Source organism: Cyprinodon tularosa, unplaced genomic scaffold (genome assembly GCF_016077235.1).
Source record: "Cyprinodon tularosa strain WSP-4 unplaced genomic scaffold, ASM1607723v1 ctg700, whole genome shotgun sequence".
Taxonomy (NCBI): Eukaryota; Metazoa; Chordata; class Actinopteri; order Cyprinodontiformes; family Cyprinodontidae; genus Cyprinodon; species Cyprinodon tularosa.
The window spans coordinates 131,740-149,600 of NW_024039453.1; the positions used below are offsets into that span (position 1 = coordinate 131,740).

General features: G+C 35.7%; 1 protein-coding gene across 4 annotated transcripts in view; it reads left to right on the plus strand.

Moving 5' to 3' along the window:
• The first annotated feature begins 224 nt into the window (after window positions 1-224).
• cfap20dc (CFAP20 domain containing) overlaps window positions 225-17,861 on the plus strand; it is a 42,559-nt gene continuing 24,922 nt past the window's right edge. For 3 of the 4 annotated variants that reach the window (XM_038268514.1, XM_038268515.1, XM_038268517.1), the window contains exons 1-11: window positions 225-433; window positions 540-629; window positions 1,186-1,279; window positions 1,384-1,456; window positions 3,674-3,788; window positions 3,936-4,077; window positions 4,441-4,587; window positions 7,570-7,715; window positions 8,127-8,235; window positions 11,092-11,202; window positions 13,340-13,653. In XM_038268514.1, the coding sequence (XP_038124442.1) occupies window positions 413-433; window positions 540-629; window positions 1,186-1,279; window positions 1,384-1,456; window positions 3,674-3,788; window positions 3,936-4,077; window positions 4,441-4,587; window positions 7,570-7,715; window positions 8,127-8,235; window positions 11,092-11,202; window positions 13,340-13,653 (1,362 nt within the window). In that variant the 5' untranslated portion in view covers window positions 225-412. Of the gene's footprint in view, window positions 434-539; window positions 630-1,181; window positions 1,280-1,383; window positions 1,457-3,673; window positions 3,789-3,935; window positions 4,078-4,440; window positions 4,588-7,569; window positions 7,716-8,126; window positions 8,236-11,091; window positions 11,203-13,339; window positions 13,654-17,861 lie in introns of those variants that run through there. The other variant, XM_038268516.1, reaches the window with a different exon arrangement.

Sequence of the window (17,861 nt, forward strand, 5' to 3'; positions counted from 1 at the left end):
TTTGTGCTTGTTAATTTTCCTGTTGGAACAGTGTAGACTGACCCTGAGGTTCTGGCTCCTATCCACTTTCGGTCACCCCTTAGTATACAATGGTTATTGCCTGGGCACCCTTATAAAAATGTTCTGGCTACGCCTCTGGTTAGGTCTCATTTTCAGAGCTGAATGTTGAGGAAAACCTCGCGAGCGCTGGAATGTTTGGAGTCTGGTAACCATGGAGACGCTTCCTGAATTAGCTAACCTGTCTATCTTCTTCTTACGCCTATACATTCCTAGTTAGCGCTTTTTGTTAAGACAGGCATTAATATACCTTCAGTTAATCGTTTGATGCAGTTCACTTTTCGGGATCAGACAAACTTTATCCTGATAATTTCCGAGGAACTCTTCAGTTTAATCTTCGATGTGACGCATCACAATGTTTAAGGGCAATTACCAGGTAACTGATATCTGCGGCATGCTTTACTAATTTTTCTGCATATATTTTTAAATGTTAATTAATATTAGGAGGAGGATAAAATAGTGAATAGCTCCTATTGTTGCAGGGGGGAGCTGTGTTTGATCTCTTCAGTGGACAAGGAAATGACCCTGTAGCCAAATGGAAGCTTTGTGGGGGACCTTCGGCTATACATAAAGTGAGGTTTACAAGCGCGCTCCTTCTGCTTTTTTATTTACACCACAATCAAATTTAACAGGCCCATGTGTCCTCTAAGTCACGCTATTGTTAGATCTTCAATACGGGCTTGCACAAGCATGCAATATATAGCACAGTCTAATGCAGCATAGTGGAACAAAATACATCAGTGAGCACTATTGTAAGAAAAAAAAATAGAAATGTTACAAAACAGCTCAATAGCGATGTTCACTGCATAAGTGCCATATGGTGGGATCCTGATAAATCAGATCAGATGTCTGCAACACAGATTCTGTGGAGGTCAGTTGCTTTTTTCATACAGAGCTGACAGAGATTCTTACCTTCATTACAATAGATGCCAAGCAATACTGCCAACTAAACACTTTTTTCAGCTGGAATTGATCTTGACATATAGACTTTATGGCTTAAGCCTCTTATATATGCTCCCATAAAAGCCATTTGTTATCCCCCCGGGACATTTACACAACAGGTATACAGTCATACATGGGAAGGCCTCAGACTTAGTGAGACCTCTTCTGAATTATGTTCTCTCTTAGGAGTATAATAAAGAAGTTAAAGGATTTGTTTACTGTCTGAAAGGAAGCAGCCACACTGTCAAAATGCAAATGCCAGAGAATGCTAAAATGTCCCGTAAGTCAATATCATTCTTTTTATACAAGCTCCTGCACAATTATGTTTGTTTTCTAATTTGTATGGTGATTATTTTTTTTTCCATTATTGGTGTTTCATCACAGTTGGGCTTATTCAACCATTTTTGGTCCTTCAAGTAAATGTTCCAGAGCGCTGTGATTTTTCTATTGAGCTTGTGTAAGTATACATTTAAAATACTTTTCTCATAATATGAAATTTAAAACTCTTAAAAGTTTTGTTAAAGTATTATTATACTATATTTTTCAGATTCCAAGAAAAAAGTTGATATTTGATATATAGTTTACTAGCCTCTTTTGATAGTGATTTCTTTTTTTCCCCCATAAATTCAGATAATAAAATCAAAATCATTTAGTTTATTACAAACAGATGATATATTTTAGGAATCGATTTCTGGTCATTTTGATAGCAGACATCCATCAGCTCACAAAAAGCAGAAAATTCAATATATGAGAAAATTAAATATTTCTATTAGATAAATAACAATAAATAACCAACCTTCATTGCAGACACATTAAATTGGTTTGGGCTCTTTTTGCATTGTATATTTATCTATCTTTCTACTGCCTCATTCTCTGTCTGGCCATCCATCCATCCGTCCGTCTAGGTATATATTATTTATTTTCCCAAAAAACTAAATGTGAAACTTTGCACTGTACCTTGACTAAATACATTTTTTGGCCTCTTATTACTGCTCAAGTCTTTCAGATCTTAATCTACTTTCTCAGATAAAAAAGAGTATGCATCCTTAAGGTACAGTGCAGTCCTTCTTCTTCTCGGCTTAGGTAAAATGCTTCTGATGTTGTCTCTGTTTAGTGGTGTCTTTAGACAAGAATCGCAACAGTTGTAGCCGATATGCTGGATCTTTTGAAGTGCCAATTCTGGCTGTAGTCCATGCCTTGTAAATTTCTGCCAAATTCTTTGCTTCACAATGCTCTCAAGTCTGTTGTTGTCCCAGTTGTTTGTGTAGTGTATTTGATTATTTTTTAATTTCATCCCTTTAGGCAGGTGTTTTTCCCCCCTTGGTTTTAAAAGCAGCAGATCACTGTGAAAAAAAAAAAATCTGGATGCGTTTCTACTCAAAATTTAAAAGCATTTGCACATAAGATATTATATATATCAGTAAGGCCATGAAAAAAGTGGAGCTTAACAGGTAAATGCCTTGTAAAAAAAAATAGGCAGCAGCTCAACACAGTATTTACACCCCCCCTTATCAGTTAAAATAAAAGTTAACATGACCAAGCAGATCTGATGTTCAATATTTTGATGTTACAAGGTAACTAAGGCAATTCAAAGTGTTTAATAGATCCATATAACAAATCAAAGCCTAGATCAATTTCTTTAGTTTGGATCGATGTAGGGGTGATCAAGTTAGCAAATAGCTATTATGTTATTACAGCTACAAACTAATGTGACGGAATCTTTGAAACCTCATCTTTATCCAATATCCTACATGCGGGGACTTACAGGTACATATGGGGACATTTAACTGGTCCTCATATAGGAAGGTTCTGTTCTTAGATTCGGGGGTAGGTTTAGTACTAATTCAGTTTAGGTTAGGGTTAGATATTTGTTGGTAATAGTGAGGGTTAGTGTAAGGGTCTGGGTTAGGACAAATAAAATTAATGCTAGTCAGTGAAATGTCCCCATATGTCATGAAAACAAAGCGGTGTGTGTTTGTGCATAAATAACCAAACAATTTCTGTAGTATAACTTGTATTTAATCCTTGTATCATACCACCACAATGTATCCATGCTTTTATCAGGTTAATCACTTTGAATTGTGTTCTTTCTAAAATGTGCTATGCAAATAAACAAGCCTTGTCTTATCTTTTACCAACACACCATTCCCCCCCCCCCCCCCCCCCCCCCCACTAAAAGTCCTGCTGATATACAGTAGCTGGATAGCAATGACTTTTTGCTTCTTACTCTTCACAATAAATCTGTCAAAGACTGTCTGCTGTACCACAACTGACAGCATGTCCAGACTCTTCCCCATGATTGTGTTGCCTTTAATATTCTTTACTGCTTCTATGTACAATCCAATTATTTGGAGAAAAATAATGTCGGGTTGTTATTAAAAGTAAACTATTATCTTCAAAACCAACAGAAATTCATGTCTAAATTAGATCACTGTGTGTAATGAATCTCTAAATTTAATTCAAATTTTTCAGTATATCTGTATTCACTGAGATGTACCTTTAGATTTAAATCAACCTAGACAGCTGATGCAATCTTATATTTAAAGTGAAAACATTTTTAAGGTTCTCTATCAGAAAACAATAACGTTTTGCATTTTATATAATCAGGATCTCCAAGCAACACGGTTGCAGCAGGTGATAATTCATGTACTTTTGTTTTATCTGTTATAAACAGGATAACAGATTTAGAGCATCTAAAAAGAAGAATTTACTTTTCAACAGTGCATAAAGAGATATCTGCCACACTTTTGCACGCAAAGATACCTTTCACAGAGCTGAAGCGCAATACTGTGAGTATGTTATTCATGCTTTATGCATTCATCATGAATTTTTAAATGCACTTTTGGCTATGTACTTTTTATCCTTTTTCATGTTTAAATGTAAGAGCTGAACTGAATCACTAAAAGCTTGAAATTATGTTGTACCTGTTGTCTCAGTGGTCCACGGTGTGCATCGACCTTGTATCAATCGCCGGTGAACTTTTCAAGGGATTTTTGACTCTGGATGGCATCACGTTGTTTGCTACCTGCAAAGTTAGGAGGATCTTCACCATGAAAACGGACCCCAAAGTCATGTCAGGTGATGCATCTGAATTTTGGTATTGGCTACAAGTTATTAAGCTTTATCAGCTTGCCCTTAAGTCGTTTGTGTGTCTGGTTGGTTGTTAAACAGGTAAGGCTTAACTGCCTTATCCTGTGTGTTTTCTGTTTTTTGTGATGGTTTGCTAAAAGCAAATTGGTAGATTTTAGTGGAGATGCACAACAGAACAGGTGCAAGGAAATGGCTGGCCAGTTCATTTTCACTCGACACCACAAATTTTTTTTATTTCTGTGACATGAATAATATGTCACAATGATGTAGTTTGGCCTGTTTTGTCAAAAATATACCCCTACATTTTTTGTATAAATTATTGAAGAGTGCACATTTTCATTTCTTTTGCAGACGCATTTCTTAGTGGGGCTTGTCTCATGGAGATGATCCCGCGCAGTTTCTGCTACCCTTCAGATGTGAACCAAATTACTAATGTGCTGAACTATGAAAATTTACAAAGGGCTGAAAAAGGGTGTGATCCTCTTACATCTGCCTCTGGTAAGTAAGACAAAAACCTCAGAATGAATATGATTTTTTTCAATTAAGAACAGCGTTAGGTTACTTAACAGAACAAAAACACAATAAAACAGATTACCCTCTTCATAGCTTTATGTGCTTTTCCTGTGGACGTTTCCTACACAGTCTGTGTTATTAGGCTGTAGCCTTTGCAGCTGCAGCTTTGGAAAAACCCTCTAATGTTTCAGCTTGACTTTGCTGCCCCACACACAACCAAGCTTTTCTGTGCAGGCCAATTTCTTTTTAAAAACGTAACCTAAACTCTGTTTTGCTATTAACCTGCTGTGGATTGAGAAATGGCCTTATCTTCAGCATCAGTATCTGACTGACCACATCCACCGCTCTATTAAAAGACATGTCTGCTGCCTGGAGATCCATCTTTATAGGAAAAAGGTTGTTATTGTAACAAAAATAATAATGGTGACATGTTCAACATCTAAAAATAACATTATGAAGATAAAATCCATGATCCATCCTAGCATCATTTATAACCTAAAATATTGCAGTGTCATGTAGGTGGGAGAGGGATGCTGGTGCTTGTAGTTAATGGGTAAGCGGCAGCACAGATTGGACAAATCATCAGTAAATCAGAGAGTAACACAAAAAAACACAGGACAAATTACTGTATATTTGCACAGTCATACCTTTTTTTTTTATCTCAAATGCATATTTAAGACTATAAATCAAGGGAAATGTTTTCAATGTAGCATTTATATTCAGATATTTCTTAGTGCTTTACAGAAAAATAAAGAATTAAAGAGATTGGCAATTACTTTTAGGGCTAGGAATAGATAAAAACAACATAGTGAAAATAAAGGCAGTAAATAAGACAAACTTTATGCTTTGTTTGTGCCTATTTGAAGCCCATAAGTGATTTAGATGATACAAACAATTGCTTATAAAACAATAATCTTATACCTTAATGGGAAAGCAACATAAGCAGTCATATTGTTAAGCTAGTAGCAAACATTTTTAGCACATTTCAGGCTTAAGGGAGTTGGTTTCAGAGCAAAAACAGTAATTTTTTAATTCTAAACCTGGGAACATACAGTAAATAGGTCCCTAAATATCCTCAAGGGTCTGAACTTGTCCTCTATGGGTGGTCCCCACTATGCTTAATATCTGTTCTTCCCTTATAGCTGATATGAATACTTGGATTTAACTCCTCAGATTTGTATCAAATCTACTGAATCATTACTTGATTTAGCAGTGTCAAACTGGGATAAGATTTAAAGGATACTGAATTATTTTTGAAGGCACTCTTCAGGATGGTTAGATATAAAATTGTACATTATGATACACTTTTGAGTAAAAAGTGGTCCTGTAATGAAGCATTGAGGGATCTCTAATTTGGATTTCCTTTCAATCAGCTTTCTATTTGCCACATGTAAATTGGTCCAAGTAAATCAGCCAATAAAGGTTTTAACCATCATGCACAGTACAACCCCACCCATCCTTCCAGCCTATCTATCAGCTGTGTTGAAAAAAAGAGTTATTATCCAGAATTATAAATAGTTTTTTTTTTTATTATGTGGTGAAAATAAAGCTTTATTTAGTCAATAAACTGTCTTTTTTCAACATTTGAAGCCAAAAATACAGAGTAGCTGAAGGCATGTGCTTACTTACAGTAATATATAGACATCGATAGTGGCTTGGGTTTTCATTTTGTGATTATAACCACTCTGCTTTTAGTTGTCCGAACTTCTTTATTTCCCAGTTTTGTGTTTATTGCAATCTCACCTGCTCAAAAGAAGCAGCAATTATCTCCTCATATAAAAAGACATGCACCAGTGATCCAGTTCTGTTGCCTTTGTGGCCTTTTTATCAGTGCATGTTTATTTGTTCTGACAGCTGTCCAAGTCATGTTGAATCAAGCAGCAGTGCCCCTACATGAGAGCAGTAACCACACACGAGAAAAATATTTTTATAATTAGCATCTGTGTTATTAGCACAACATACCTAGTCATAATTAAGAAGATTGCTATTAAAGTAGGCATTCAATTTAAGTTGTTTGTTGAATGTATTTCTTTTGGTACCCAAACTGTCAAAATGTGTTTAAAGGGAAGCTACAGATTTTCATTTTTGTCATGCGACAACAAACAAACCCTGTTTATCTCAGTGCTACACCAAAGACTCTTTGTTGCTCTGAAGGTCAATGAATTTTCACAGATCCAAATCACTGTTAAAACTACTCCTCCAGAGCCAGCTATCATACATATATCTCATTGTAATCCTTTCTGTTATCCTATTCTTTATGGGCTTTTGCAGATTTGAGGCACACTGAAATTTATTCACACAACAGGTACAACTCAGTGTGTTCCATCTGCTGTATCAGAGAAGTGTGATTTCCTATTTCCTTCTTAGAACATCCAGTTAAGCTCGGTTGGTATCATGTTGTCGATCATGTTTGTCTTGCGGAGTGAAAGTGTTTGCTCTGCGCTTTGATGAGGATCAGATAGAACGGGTGTTTTGCTGTTAGCTTCAGCAGAGGTGGTCTTGATTAGCCCTGGCACAGATACAGCAAGGTCAGGTTGATACCGTATTAGAACAACTCCCACTTCAGCCTATTATTTTCACACAATGAAATGGTACTGATAGCTAGAAACACATTTTTCAACTCTATTAGATAAGTCTTAGTTTAATGGAAATCCAATTATTAGCTGTTTATGTGTCTATGTGTATAGTCTTTTAATTTATGCTCTATCTTACTTGATCCCAAAAGAGTCATTGGAATCATATCAATACATAAACCTTATTGTTGGATATATTTACAAAGTATTGTATCCGGAAAAATACCTCTTTATATAAACTAAACAGAATCCTTTTTTAAAAGTTTTTTTTTTTTCCAGTTACAGTGAAGAGAAAGTTTTACTAGCCATTGTTAGCAGACAAATGCTGCTTCTCTGACCTTAAATATACAGTTCTGTGTACCAATGAGGTGTGGAAATTTCTTTCTTTCTGCAGTACCTGATCAGTCTCCCACTGCCACATCAAGCAGTTATCGGAGAACCAAGCCCCAGGGTGTTTTACCGACAGCCTCAGGCTCTCATTCAGCGTCACCCAGTGCTGGAAGAACAAGCAGTACAAACTTGGACAGAATGGAGAGAAGTGTATGATTTATTTACAGTGCATTACTACTTGTGATTTGGTTTTAATATTGTCCATCCATCCATCCATCCATCCATCCATCCATCCATCCATCCATCCATCCATCCATCCATCCATCCATCCATCCATCCATCCATCCATCCATTTCTAAAATGGCTTGAAACTATAAAAATATGTCACAGAGCTTTGACCAACAGTGACGCTATTACTTGGTGATTACCTTCCTTGCACAACATTGACTGCATTAAACATATAATATGATTAATTCCCTGCCTTTTTGTTAATGGATTTAGTTTTTTCATATATCTGCATGAGATGGTGTATATATCTGTGAATTATCTATCTTTGGAGTCAAATATTGTAGCTATATCTTGTGATTGAACCTTTCTCTTGCCTCTGGTATTGTTTCACAGGGTTCTTCATCATGTAGACTGAATCAAAAGAAAACCACTGAGACTCAGAAAATCAAAATGCGAGGTGAAGATTTCTCTCATGGTCACCAGTCCAATGGTATTGCTGAAGGTAAATTTGAGTATATAGAGTATTGATCTGTATTTTTCTTATGCGTGAATGTTTTCAACATCTTAGAACGTCCTTGGTCTGCTCTTTCATCACTGAAAACCTTAATTTTAGCTTTCTTTGTTAGCTTTGTTGTGTACTGGCTCAAATTAACAGCTTAGGAAAGAGCATACAACTTCGCTTCTGTAACCCAAACAGGAGAGAATATAGATCTGTAATTGCACAGTAGATTTTAAGCTTTATAACAACAAAGAAGAAACAATCATAAAAGAAAGGGTACTTAAAAAAAATGTGTGCCCAGGTCATACTGATGTTGGATTTAGTGATATCTGTAATGTATTACTGCTTTGCATTTAATTCAGAGACATAAACCTTCTGATTTCCTACCTCACTAAGGAACAAAAAAAAAAAAAAAAAAAAACAATTCTAAAGTAACTGAAAAATGGCTTTGATTTTCTCCTATTTAACAAAAGTGAGACATATCTTTTGTTTTCAGTTTTATTAAAATGTTTCTATTTAGGTAAATGTTTCATTAAATTACTGTAGTTTAATAACTGTTGCTATTTTATGTCAGCATTTTTTGCAGCAGTCCCTGCCAGTAAGGAATTTCTTTCCTTGCAATGAGATATCTGCCGTCTCCACTTTTCATAAGTAAAATGCTCAAAAAATTCTACCTTTTTTTATGTGGCATCTTTGCTCTGTAACATTTTGATTTATTATATGTATAATAAGATGAAGATCTGGGCTCCTTGACCAACATTTTTTTTTTTCCAGTAATTTTGTCCTTAGCTGTATTTTCTGGTCATTACCCTGTTTTTGGCACAGACGAAACTGTTAAAGGGCCCTGATTACAGCTGTAGTTTTTGGCATGGGAAATACCCACATTGGTATTAACTTTTAAATCTTTTGCCACTGAAAATAAAAATAAAATATGCAGAAAAGCCAGTCCTATCTTTCACAGTTGGTAAGGTGGTCTTTTTTGATAGACAGAGAACCGGTGACTAGCTTTAAAGCTCCATTGCATCTGTGTGGTTCATTAAGTAAACTTTGAGAAACATTTGGCCTTTTTAATATGCATTTTGGCAAATTCAAGATGGGCTTTATTGTTGTCCTTTGTGTAATTGCTGGGGCTCTTAAACAGCTTGTGCAATGGAGCCTCTTAGGTTCAACAATTATTTGTCAATCATAGATTTGGATATTTTCTAATATTTATTTGAACTATCTGTCTTAATCATCCTGAAACTACATTTACTCTTCTCTGTTGTAATAGGATGAAAAAGCTACTTAGAAATCGTCCTGTAGGCCTTATCTTTGATAAAGATGTCATAACTTCTGCCTCTCTGGTCCATGCTTACTGTAGTATGTTTCACATACACTAATAAACTACCCAGTGCCACGTTTGTTAAACATGCTGTTAAAAATCGAGTTCAAATTATTACTGAGATACATAAATACCTTTGCTGTTTTGGTTTACTGTTGTATCTCCACAACCTATTTCCGACTTTTAAAGGTTACTGGCAGCTTTCTTAAGAAACACCCTGTAAAAGCCCAAAACAAATAAAGACTGCCACAAGCTGGATACGTTTTATTTTTTTTCTATCAGCATAATTGATCTTAAATTTTAAATTGTGAGCTATATACACTGTTTTTTTTATCTTAACTTTTCAGAACACTATCCAAACTTATAGATTCAAGTGAAAGATAATGTATTTTCCATTTAACTGGACTAAGTAATGCTGTTATGCCAAAGGTAAAATGAGACCAGGCCCAGCAGGTAAGACTGCCAAGTAGAAGAAGTGATTTGCTACATAAAAAAAGAAAAATTAAAAATCACCTTTATATACAGAAAATATCATATTTGTTTAACCCCAATAAAATCTGTTTAGCTTCATGGGTGCATAGACTTCTCCATATAATTTAATAGCCTTTCTAAGACACTGGCCTGTTTTAAATACCAAAATTCCAAGTTTTTTTTCTGTTAAAATTATATAAAAAACCTGACTTCTGTACATAAATGCTCACAAATGTAAAATTGATAATACTTAGAGACACAAGAAGCTGTATAGAAGGGGTAATAGGGTCCCACAGGTCACACCTCTTTGCATTATTTAAGCCTAATTTATAAAATGAGCAATGGTTAAGTTCCTTTTAAAAAGATCTTTATTTACTTATTTAAAGCCATTGAGGCAAACTTAAGTCTTTTATTTTTATTTTTTTGTTAGGATTTTTTTTCTGGAGAATCTTTCCATATATAAAGTATACAAGGCAGTATACAGTATGATGCTAAGAAAATCCCTTTCTCTGTCAGTTGTAGAGAGGGCAGGAACACCTTAGACATGTCTACAGTCGGATGAATGTAAAAAATAATTAAAAGAAAGTGTCACTGACTATGCAGCTGCATCACCATGAGTCTAGATAGCTTTGGCTTATTACATGGTGTCACCTATTGCTGAGAATCTTCCTTGAGGAAATCATTTAGCTTCTTCTGCCAAGCCTTGTATCCTTGTAAAAGTATTTTGTATAGGGAAACACAAAAATAAGCTCTGTTTCTGCAGAGTATGAAGTATCTGGAGCATCCAATAACAGCCTTTATGATTGGTAATACACTATCCTTTCAGCATGACTGAATGCAAAATCTGGCTGATTAAAATTCCTTAATTCAGCTGAACATAATGTAGCTGGATATATTCTTTTTGCAATGAATGAATGTAAGAAGCTCAGTTGCTGAAATACCTTCATTATTAGGGATTTTCACGGTGCATAATCAGTTCACAGATATGCTTCTGGCAAGCTTTAATAACATTGTTGTTTGAATCCATTGTGTTATAAACCATTTTATGATCAAATTATTATTTGTAGGAGCATCTTGCAAATTACAACCGCGCCCACCTAAACAAAGGCTGTTTGGTAAGCAGGGATCTAAGAAGCTACGAGTCCTGACTGCCAGAAGAGAGACGGTACCATCATCAGGTACATTATTTATGTGAATCAGGGTATGTATTGTAGTATTGTCTTTTGGGCTTCTAGCCCAAACATCTGCAAATCTAGTCATGGGGAAGTTAAGAGTATGATAACATGTTCTTTGTAAGACAAAAATAAAGACACAGTAGCATAGAACAATGTTGGAAGACAGACATGATCATTTTTGGTTTTGCTTATTTAAATAGTTAGGTCCTTTATACTTGAAAATCTGTCCTTCTACATATTTAGATAACTCAGAAATTAGATCCCTTCAAAAATGTAGCATGAATTTTAATGCTTCTGTGCTGCATATATGCTTCTTTACCTCTTTTAAATTTTACATAACCCACATCAGGGCCACTTGCATGACCCTCCTCTCTCCAACCTGTGCTCTCTTCCCCACCGCCATCCCCCACATAACCCTCATGCGCACACACCCACTCTCACATTGTCCTTGCAAAATGAGTGCATGCGTTCTGAGAGCTCATTTATGGAGGTTTCTCCACAAGCAGTAAGCTCCTTTGGTGCTGCCCTGCCCACCGATGGAAAGTAGTTAGTTCATTAATGGTAATGTGGCACATTAAATAAAAGTCAGAGGGACATCTCCTGGGCCCAGGGTTTGCCACACAGTGGGCAATTAGAGGAAGTGATTATACTGTCGAGAGGTTCAAATGTGCTCACTCATTCAGATTTAGGTGCCTCTGTCTTTTAGCTGAGGTTTATCTTGAAGAAAAAAGATTCACTGTGTCTTACTTGCACTTAAAAATTGAAGTAACTTTCATTAAGCTTATAACAGCTTTTACCCCTCTTGGCTTTTCTATACAGTGCCTTGCATAAGTATTCATATATACTGAACTTGCTCACACTACAATCACAATCTCCTATATATTTCTAAAAATTGTACATGATAAACCTGCACACAGACTTGTACCTGTTTTATGCGTAACTAAATATTCAGTCCTCTTTACTTTTATAACCATAAATCAAACAATATGCCATCAATCACTCTCATTAGTTACCAAATAAAAGCTTTTTGTAAGGTCATGAAAAGCATCATGAAAACAAAGGAAGCCAGCTGAGATTTAAAGTTGTAGATGCTAAGAGGCCCTTAGAATTTCTGGGTGAGCTGTGGAGATTCACAACTCAGGTGGAAGAACAGTTGTTTGTTCACAGAAAATACTTTACAAAGTTTTATATGAAGTAGAAAACAATGCTCTGACAACAACGTTGCTATGATTAAACATAGCAGAAGCAGTATCAGGATGTGGAAAGGCTATTCTTCAGCAGGGATTTAGATTAAATGATATATGGATCCTAATAGGACAATAATAATAGAAAGGTAATTGTAGGCTGCAGAAAAATGCTGGGCTTTGTTCCAGCAGGAAAAAGACCATACAAATGTTGCCATAGTAAATATTGAACAGTTTAGATTCGAGTATTTTCTTGTTTTGGAATGTCCTACTCAAAATCCAGATCTAAGAATCTGTAGCAAAACTTTAAAATTCAAGTTATTCAATGTAAGCTGCACAGGAAAGCAGTGTGCAGCACTGACGCCTTGTAAGACAGTTTGGGGTAGGATCTCTGGTGTGGGGAGTTTCTCCTTGCTGTTTGCATGTTGTCCACGGTATACTCGGGTTTTCTCTGAGTAGAGCAGCTTCTTCCCACTGCAAAAACATGAAGTGCTTTGGTGACCTATTTGCCCTTAGTTATGAGTGCGTGTTGATGGTTTTGTGTTGCCTCATGATGGACTGCTAGAATGTACCCCGCCTTTCACCAATAGAGTACTGGAGTTAGATGCCAGCCTCCCTTGACCTTGTAGAAGATAGATGGATGTTTCCAGATGTTCTCCATCCAATTTGACTGGGATCATATGCATGCAGCACACTTAAAGCTGCTTTTTTGTTTTTTTCATATGACTGAAATCGCATTGGCCTATTTCTGTTAAAGATTGATGAAAAGTTAGTGCTAACATATAATGATTACATATTTCAGGAATGAAGGTAGACTTTTCCTTGCAGATGAAAAACTGTATCAAAGATTGTTTAGTGACTATTATAAATAGAATCATAAGGTTGAGCATATTATAGAGTAAATAATCTTAAAATGTTGCTTCAGTGAGGGATTAATGTATGTTTTGTAATCCCAGTTGTGCAGAGCTGCAGCCCTGCAAAGGTAACCAAGGAAGCCGCCTCCACACCAGAAGTGTCTCAACTTCGATCAGGATTGTCTCCTGACCCAGAGGTCTGGAATTGCTGGGAGAGTAATGAGGGGTCCGAGCCCCAGCTCACTTTGCAGGGGGAGGTGTTCACTTTCTCATCCCTGCCGCACTCACCCAGACGAGGGCAGAATCAGGGTGATCAGGAAAAGATGGAGCTTGGAGACAGTCAGGTCCAAAGGACTGGTGGAGGGCGGCAGCATGCAACGCTTGAAGATGACTTTATCGGCAGTGAAAGTGATGAGGTATGTGTGTTTTTATGTCATTCACAAGTTTCATTTGCTTATTATGTAGCAATAAACTGTTAGATACAAATAAGTAGAATAACATCTTTTCAGTATCACAGGGAGCATTATTTTTGAAAGGTTTGATAGATTTCAAAGCTGCCCTTGATATTTTTGTTAAACAGCGTTTTTAAGATGTTTCTATCGCAAATAAGGGATTCAGACACACATTAAAGGGCAAATGAAACTAACATCAGATAAATGTAAATAATAAAAGATGATTCCTGTATAATTGGCATACCGAAGAAGAATCTAACTTAAGTATTAGATATTGTTATATAGTTTTCCTTATATTTTTTAGATTGACCTGTCCTTTCCGTTTCATATGTATGTGTTTAAAAATCCTTTACTACCTCAAGGTTTTCTGGTATTTCTGCATATTCCAGAAAGGAGTCTTCTCCCACATCTTGCATTAACATTTGGAAAGTAGTGACATTTTAGCTTATTCTGTGTTGCTAAAACAAGTTAATCAGATTTTAGCTCTATATATATTAATGTGGCATATTTATGAAAGAGCTTCACTAAGATATATTCATGCTATATCAACATTTGAAGATTTTAATTAATTTAACTTTAATTTAAGTTTGGTTAAATCAAATTAGGTTAAATTTAATCAAAGGCTATATTTTTTATGGTGAACAGAGAAATTAAAACTGTTTAAGTAAAGTAATAAAAAGCAAACTGTAAAGAAATGCCAAATTGCTTTACTTATTCAAACTTGTAATAAGTCTGGTAAATCACAGCTGAGTAATTGCAGCTGATATTTTTAATTAGAAAACCAGAAACTATCTGCTATTTCAGCCACAAAAAAACAACAACAATAAAACAGTCCTATAATGCGCAGATCCACCAGAAATAAGACATCCATGCTCTTTGGTGAACCATCAGTAAAAAATTTCAATGCTTCAGTATAAATTAATGTATTAAATTGACCATTGGTATCAGGTTTATTTTTATGTCCACATTTACATACACATCATATCACAAATTAACTTGGGGGGGAGGGGGTCTTATCCTAAACAATTAAAACAAATCAGTTCTTATGCAGATTTCTTGAGAAATAAACATCAAAAATATGTTTATAATAAGCACGTCTTATTCAATTCACCATAGATTAACATTTTACTGCCTTGCAAGAAGAAGGTTCTGGGTTTGATTCCCGGCCAAGGGTCTTTCTGCATGGAGTTTGCATGTTCTACCTAAGCATGCGTGGGTTCTCTCCGGGTACTCCGGCTTCCTCCCACAGTCCAAAAACATGCCTATTAGGTTAATTGGCTTCTCTAAATTGTCCTTAGGTGTGAGTGTGTGCATGAATGGTTGTTTCTACTGTGTGTCTCTGTGTTGCCCTGCGATGGACTGGCGACCTGTCCAGGGTGTACCCAGCCTCTCGCCCATTGACTGCTGGAGATAGGCACCAGCACCCCTAGCGACTCCAATTGGGACAAGCGTGTCAGATAATGGATGGATGGATGCATTTATAGTTGCATGTCTTTTTTCTCTACCATTTGTAGATTTATTTTCCTCTATACAATGTAGCCCAAGCTCAATGTAAATATTCAAATACAGCATGTAAACCTGTATTTTTTCTAGTCTTTCCACAGTTTCTTAATCAGATTTGTTATGGAGTTTGACTGAGTTATTCTCACACATTAATTTGTTTGAATTTAACCCGTTCCACTGTAACTCTAACTCTAACTAAGGTTATTTTTCCCACTGGAAGGTGGACCTCTCTTTGATAAACCTTTATTAACTCTGCTCAATTTTCCTGTTACCAGCTTTCCTGTAACTGCCTGAGAATTTCATTAAGGCTGTGCTTTTTTTGATTTTCCACTAAATATTGCATTATGCATGTAGGCCAAAAAAATAAAATGAGCACACCTTCTTCCATTTTCCTGCTGTACCCAACATCTTTGTCTTTCTATCAGTAATGATTATTTTCTTGTCACTCTTCCAAAAAGTCAGATTTATGGGGTTGACAACAACTGGTTATCCTGTTTGAGCTGTGGATCTCTGAAGCTCCTCTGGAGTAATTATGGGCTTCTTGGCTGCTTCTCTGATTAATGTTCTTCATGCCAGGCCTATTTGTTTAGGTGGCTGGCCATATCTTTGTTTGCAGTTATACCAAATTCTTACTATTTTCATGGCTTTGTGAGAGTGCTGGGATTATATACACACAAAGCTGGACTCTGAAAACATTTGGTTAGACTGGTTGTCATTTAGGAATATCAGAACAATACAGGCTGAATACATTTGCATCTCACAATACAGATTTTTTATTTTTTATAAATTGTAATATTTTGCACTGTTTCACTTAATTTTTTTTTGATTCACTGTAAAAAAAAGAAGTTAAAAACACCTAATAGAATGTTAATAATTTTGCAAGGCACTATGTATCTAAAGCCCCTCCCTCCAGCTGGAAATGCTCAGCATAATCTTGCATAATTTCATAAAGCACTTAGCTATATAATATAAGCTATATGCATTATAGTACAAAACAAGCTCTAAACAACATGTTTAAAAAGACCGACAATTTAAAGTGCTTGCTTTGTATGTGGGGAGGCATCACATGGCACACTCATGGGCACACTCGCTCTGCACGCCCACACAACCTCTCACAAACACACTTACACACCCACATGCAGACAGGTTGTTAGAGAAAAGCATCTTTCTCTCCATGCAATCAAATGATCATGTAGCCTCTTCGTTGAATTCGTCTGAACACTTCAAAAAGAAAAAGAGCACTTCAAAAGAAACAAACACCACCGTACGAGAGGACACCCTGAGGTTTTCAAAATACAATATCGTGTTTCGTATGTAATTGTTTTCATCTGTTGCTGCTTTTTTTTTTATTGATTCATCTTTTATTACAGAAAACCGGCCATAAACATCTGAAAAACAGGAACAATGCCTCTGAACTTTAAACCGACTGATTGAGAGCACCACTACTACTTCATCAGTCATTGTAAAACTTTGTGTCAGCTAACCTCGTTTTACACACTAACATTTGAAAACTTTTGTTCTTTGTGATGACCATCATTACTCTGTAAAATGAGGAAAACAAAATGTAGCCATTATGACAGTGCACCAAAAGAATGAAGAATATTTCTCTGTGAACTTAAAATTAAAGAAGCAGTGAGAATAAAACATGAAAAATGTAGCATAAATCATAAAATAAAGGGTCTTACATCCACTTAATGTTAAGGCATATATCCTAATTTATATAGGTTTGTTTGATTTTTAAATGTAACATTATTATGGTTGCAAAATATTTAAGCTCAAATGCCTACATTGTTGAACATAACTCTACAAAGGTTATTTAATGTTTTATACACTGAATCAGTTCTGGGTTTAGTCATAGTATGAGCAACAGTAGTGACAGTAACTGATTGCCTAATAAAAGTAACATATTTTTTTATTTACTGCACAGTTCCTTATAAATATCTAGTTTTTTTAGGGGTTGCCTGATTTGTCCGTTTTGTTACTGGCATGTAAATCAAATACAGCTTTGCTTTTTAATGTTGTAGAAAAGAAAAAAAAAATCCACCATGGCGTTAATGCACTCAGAACCCTTGCTATATTGGTCTAAGTACCTTTCAGTCCCACTTATGGGGTAATTCACATGCAACCTTCCTGAGCTGCAATAATGGCTACACAAGCACCTGTGAGTGAGGCATAAGAGGATCTTGATAAAGTCACATAAAGGAGATTTGTTAAGAACAGAATAAGAACAATCTTTACAGTTCTGTGGACCAGGTTAAAGAAAACATTTAAGTGTTATGACTATTTAATTCCTGGTAATACAGAGGCCATTAAATAACTAATTTGGAGGTTTTTTTTTATTTTGGTACATAATGAAGTAGCAGTTTATTTAAAGTCATTCAGCTTTACATTGTAAGTAGTTCTGTGAGGCAGTTGGTGATGTTTATATGGACTTCAACCAATGATTGTTGCCTGTTAGTTATGGGTTTTGCTCATGCACCTTCGCATAGATTTTGAACAGAAGATTTAAATTGGATATTACTGATAAAAAACATGATGACATTATGAATGCGAACAGCTAACAGCATTTCTAAATTAAACACTCATAACACTTCTGATGACGATGGTTTTAATAATAATTGTTTATGTGTTTACTTTGAAAAAAGCCTATCTCTATCTAAACTAACGGC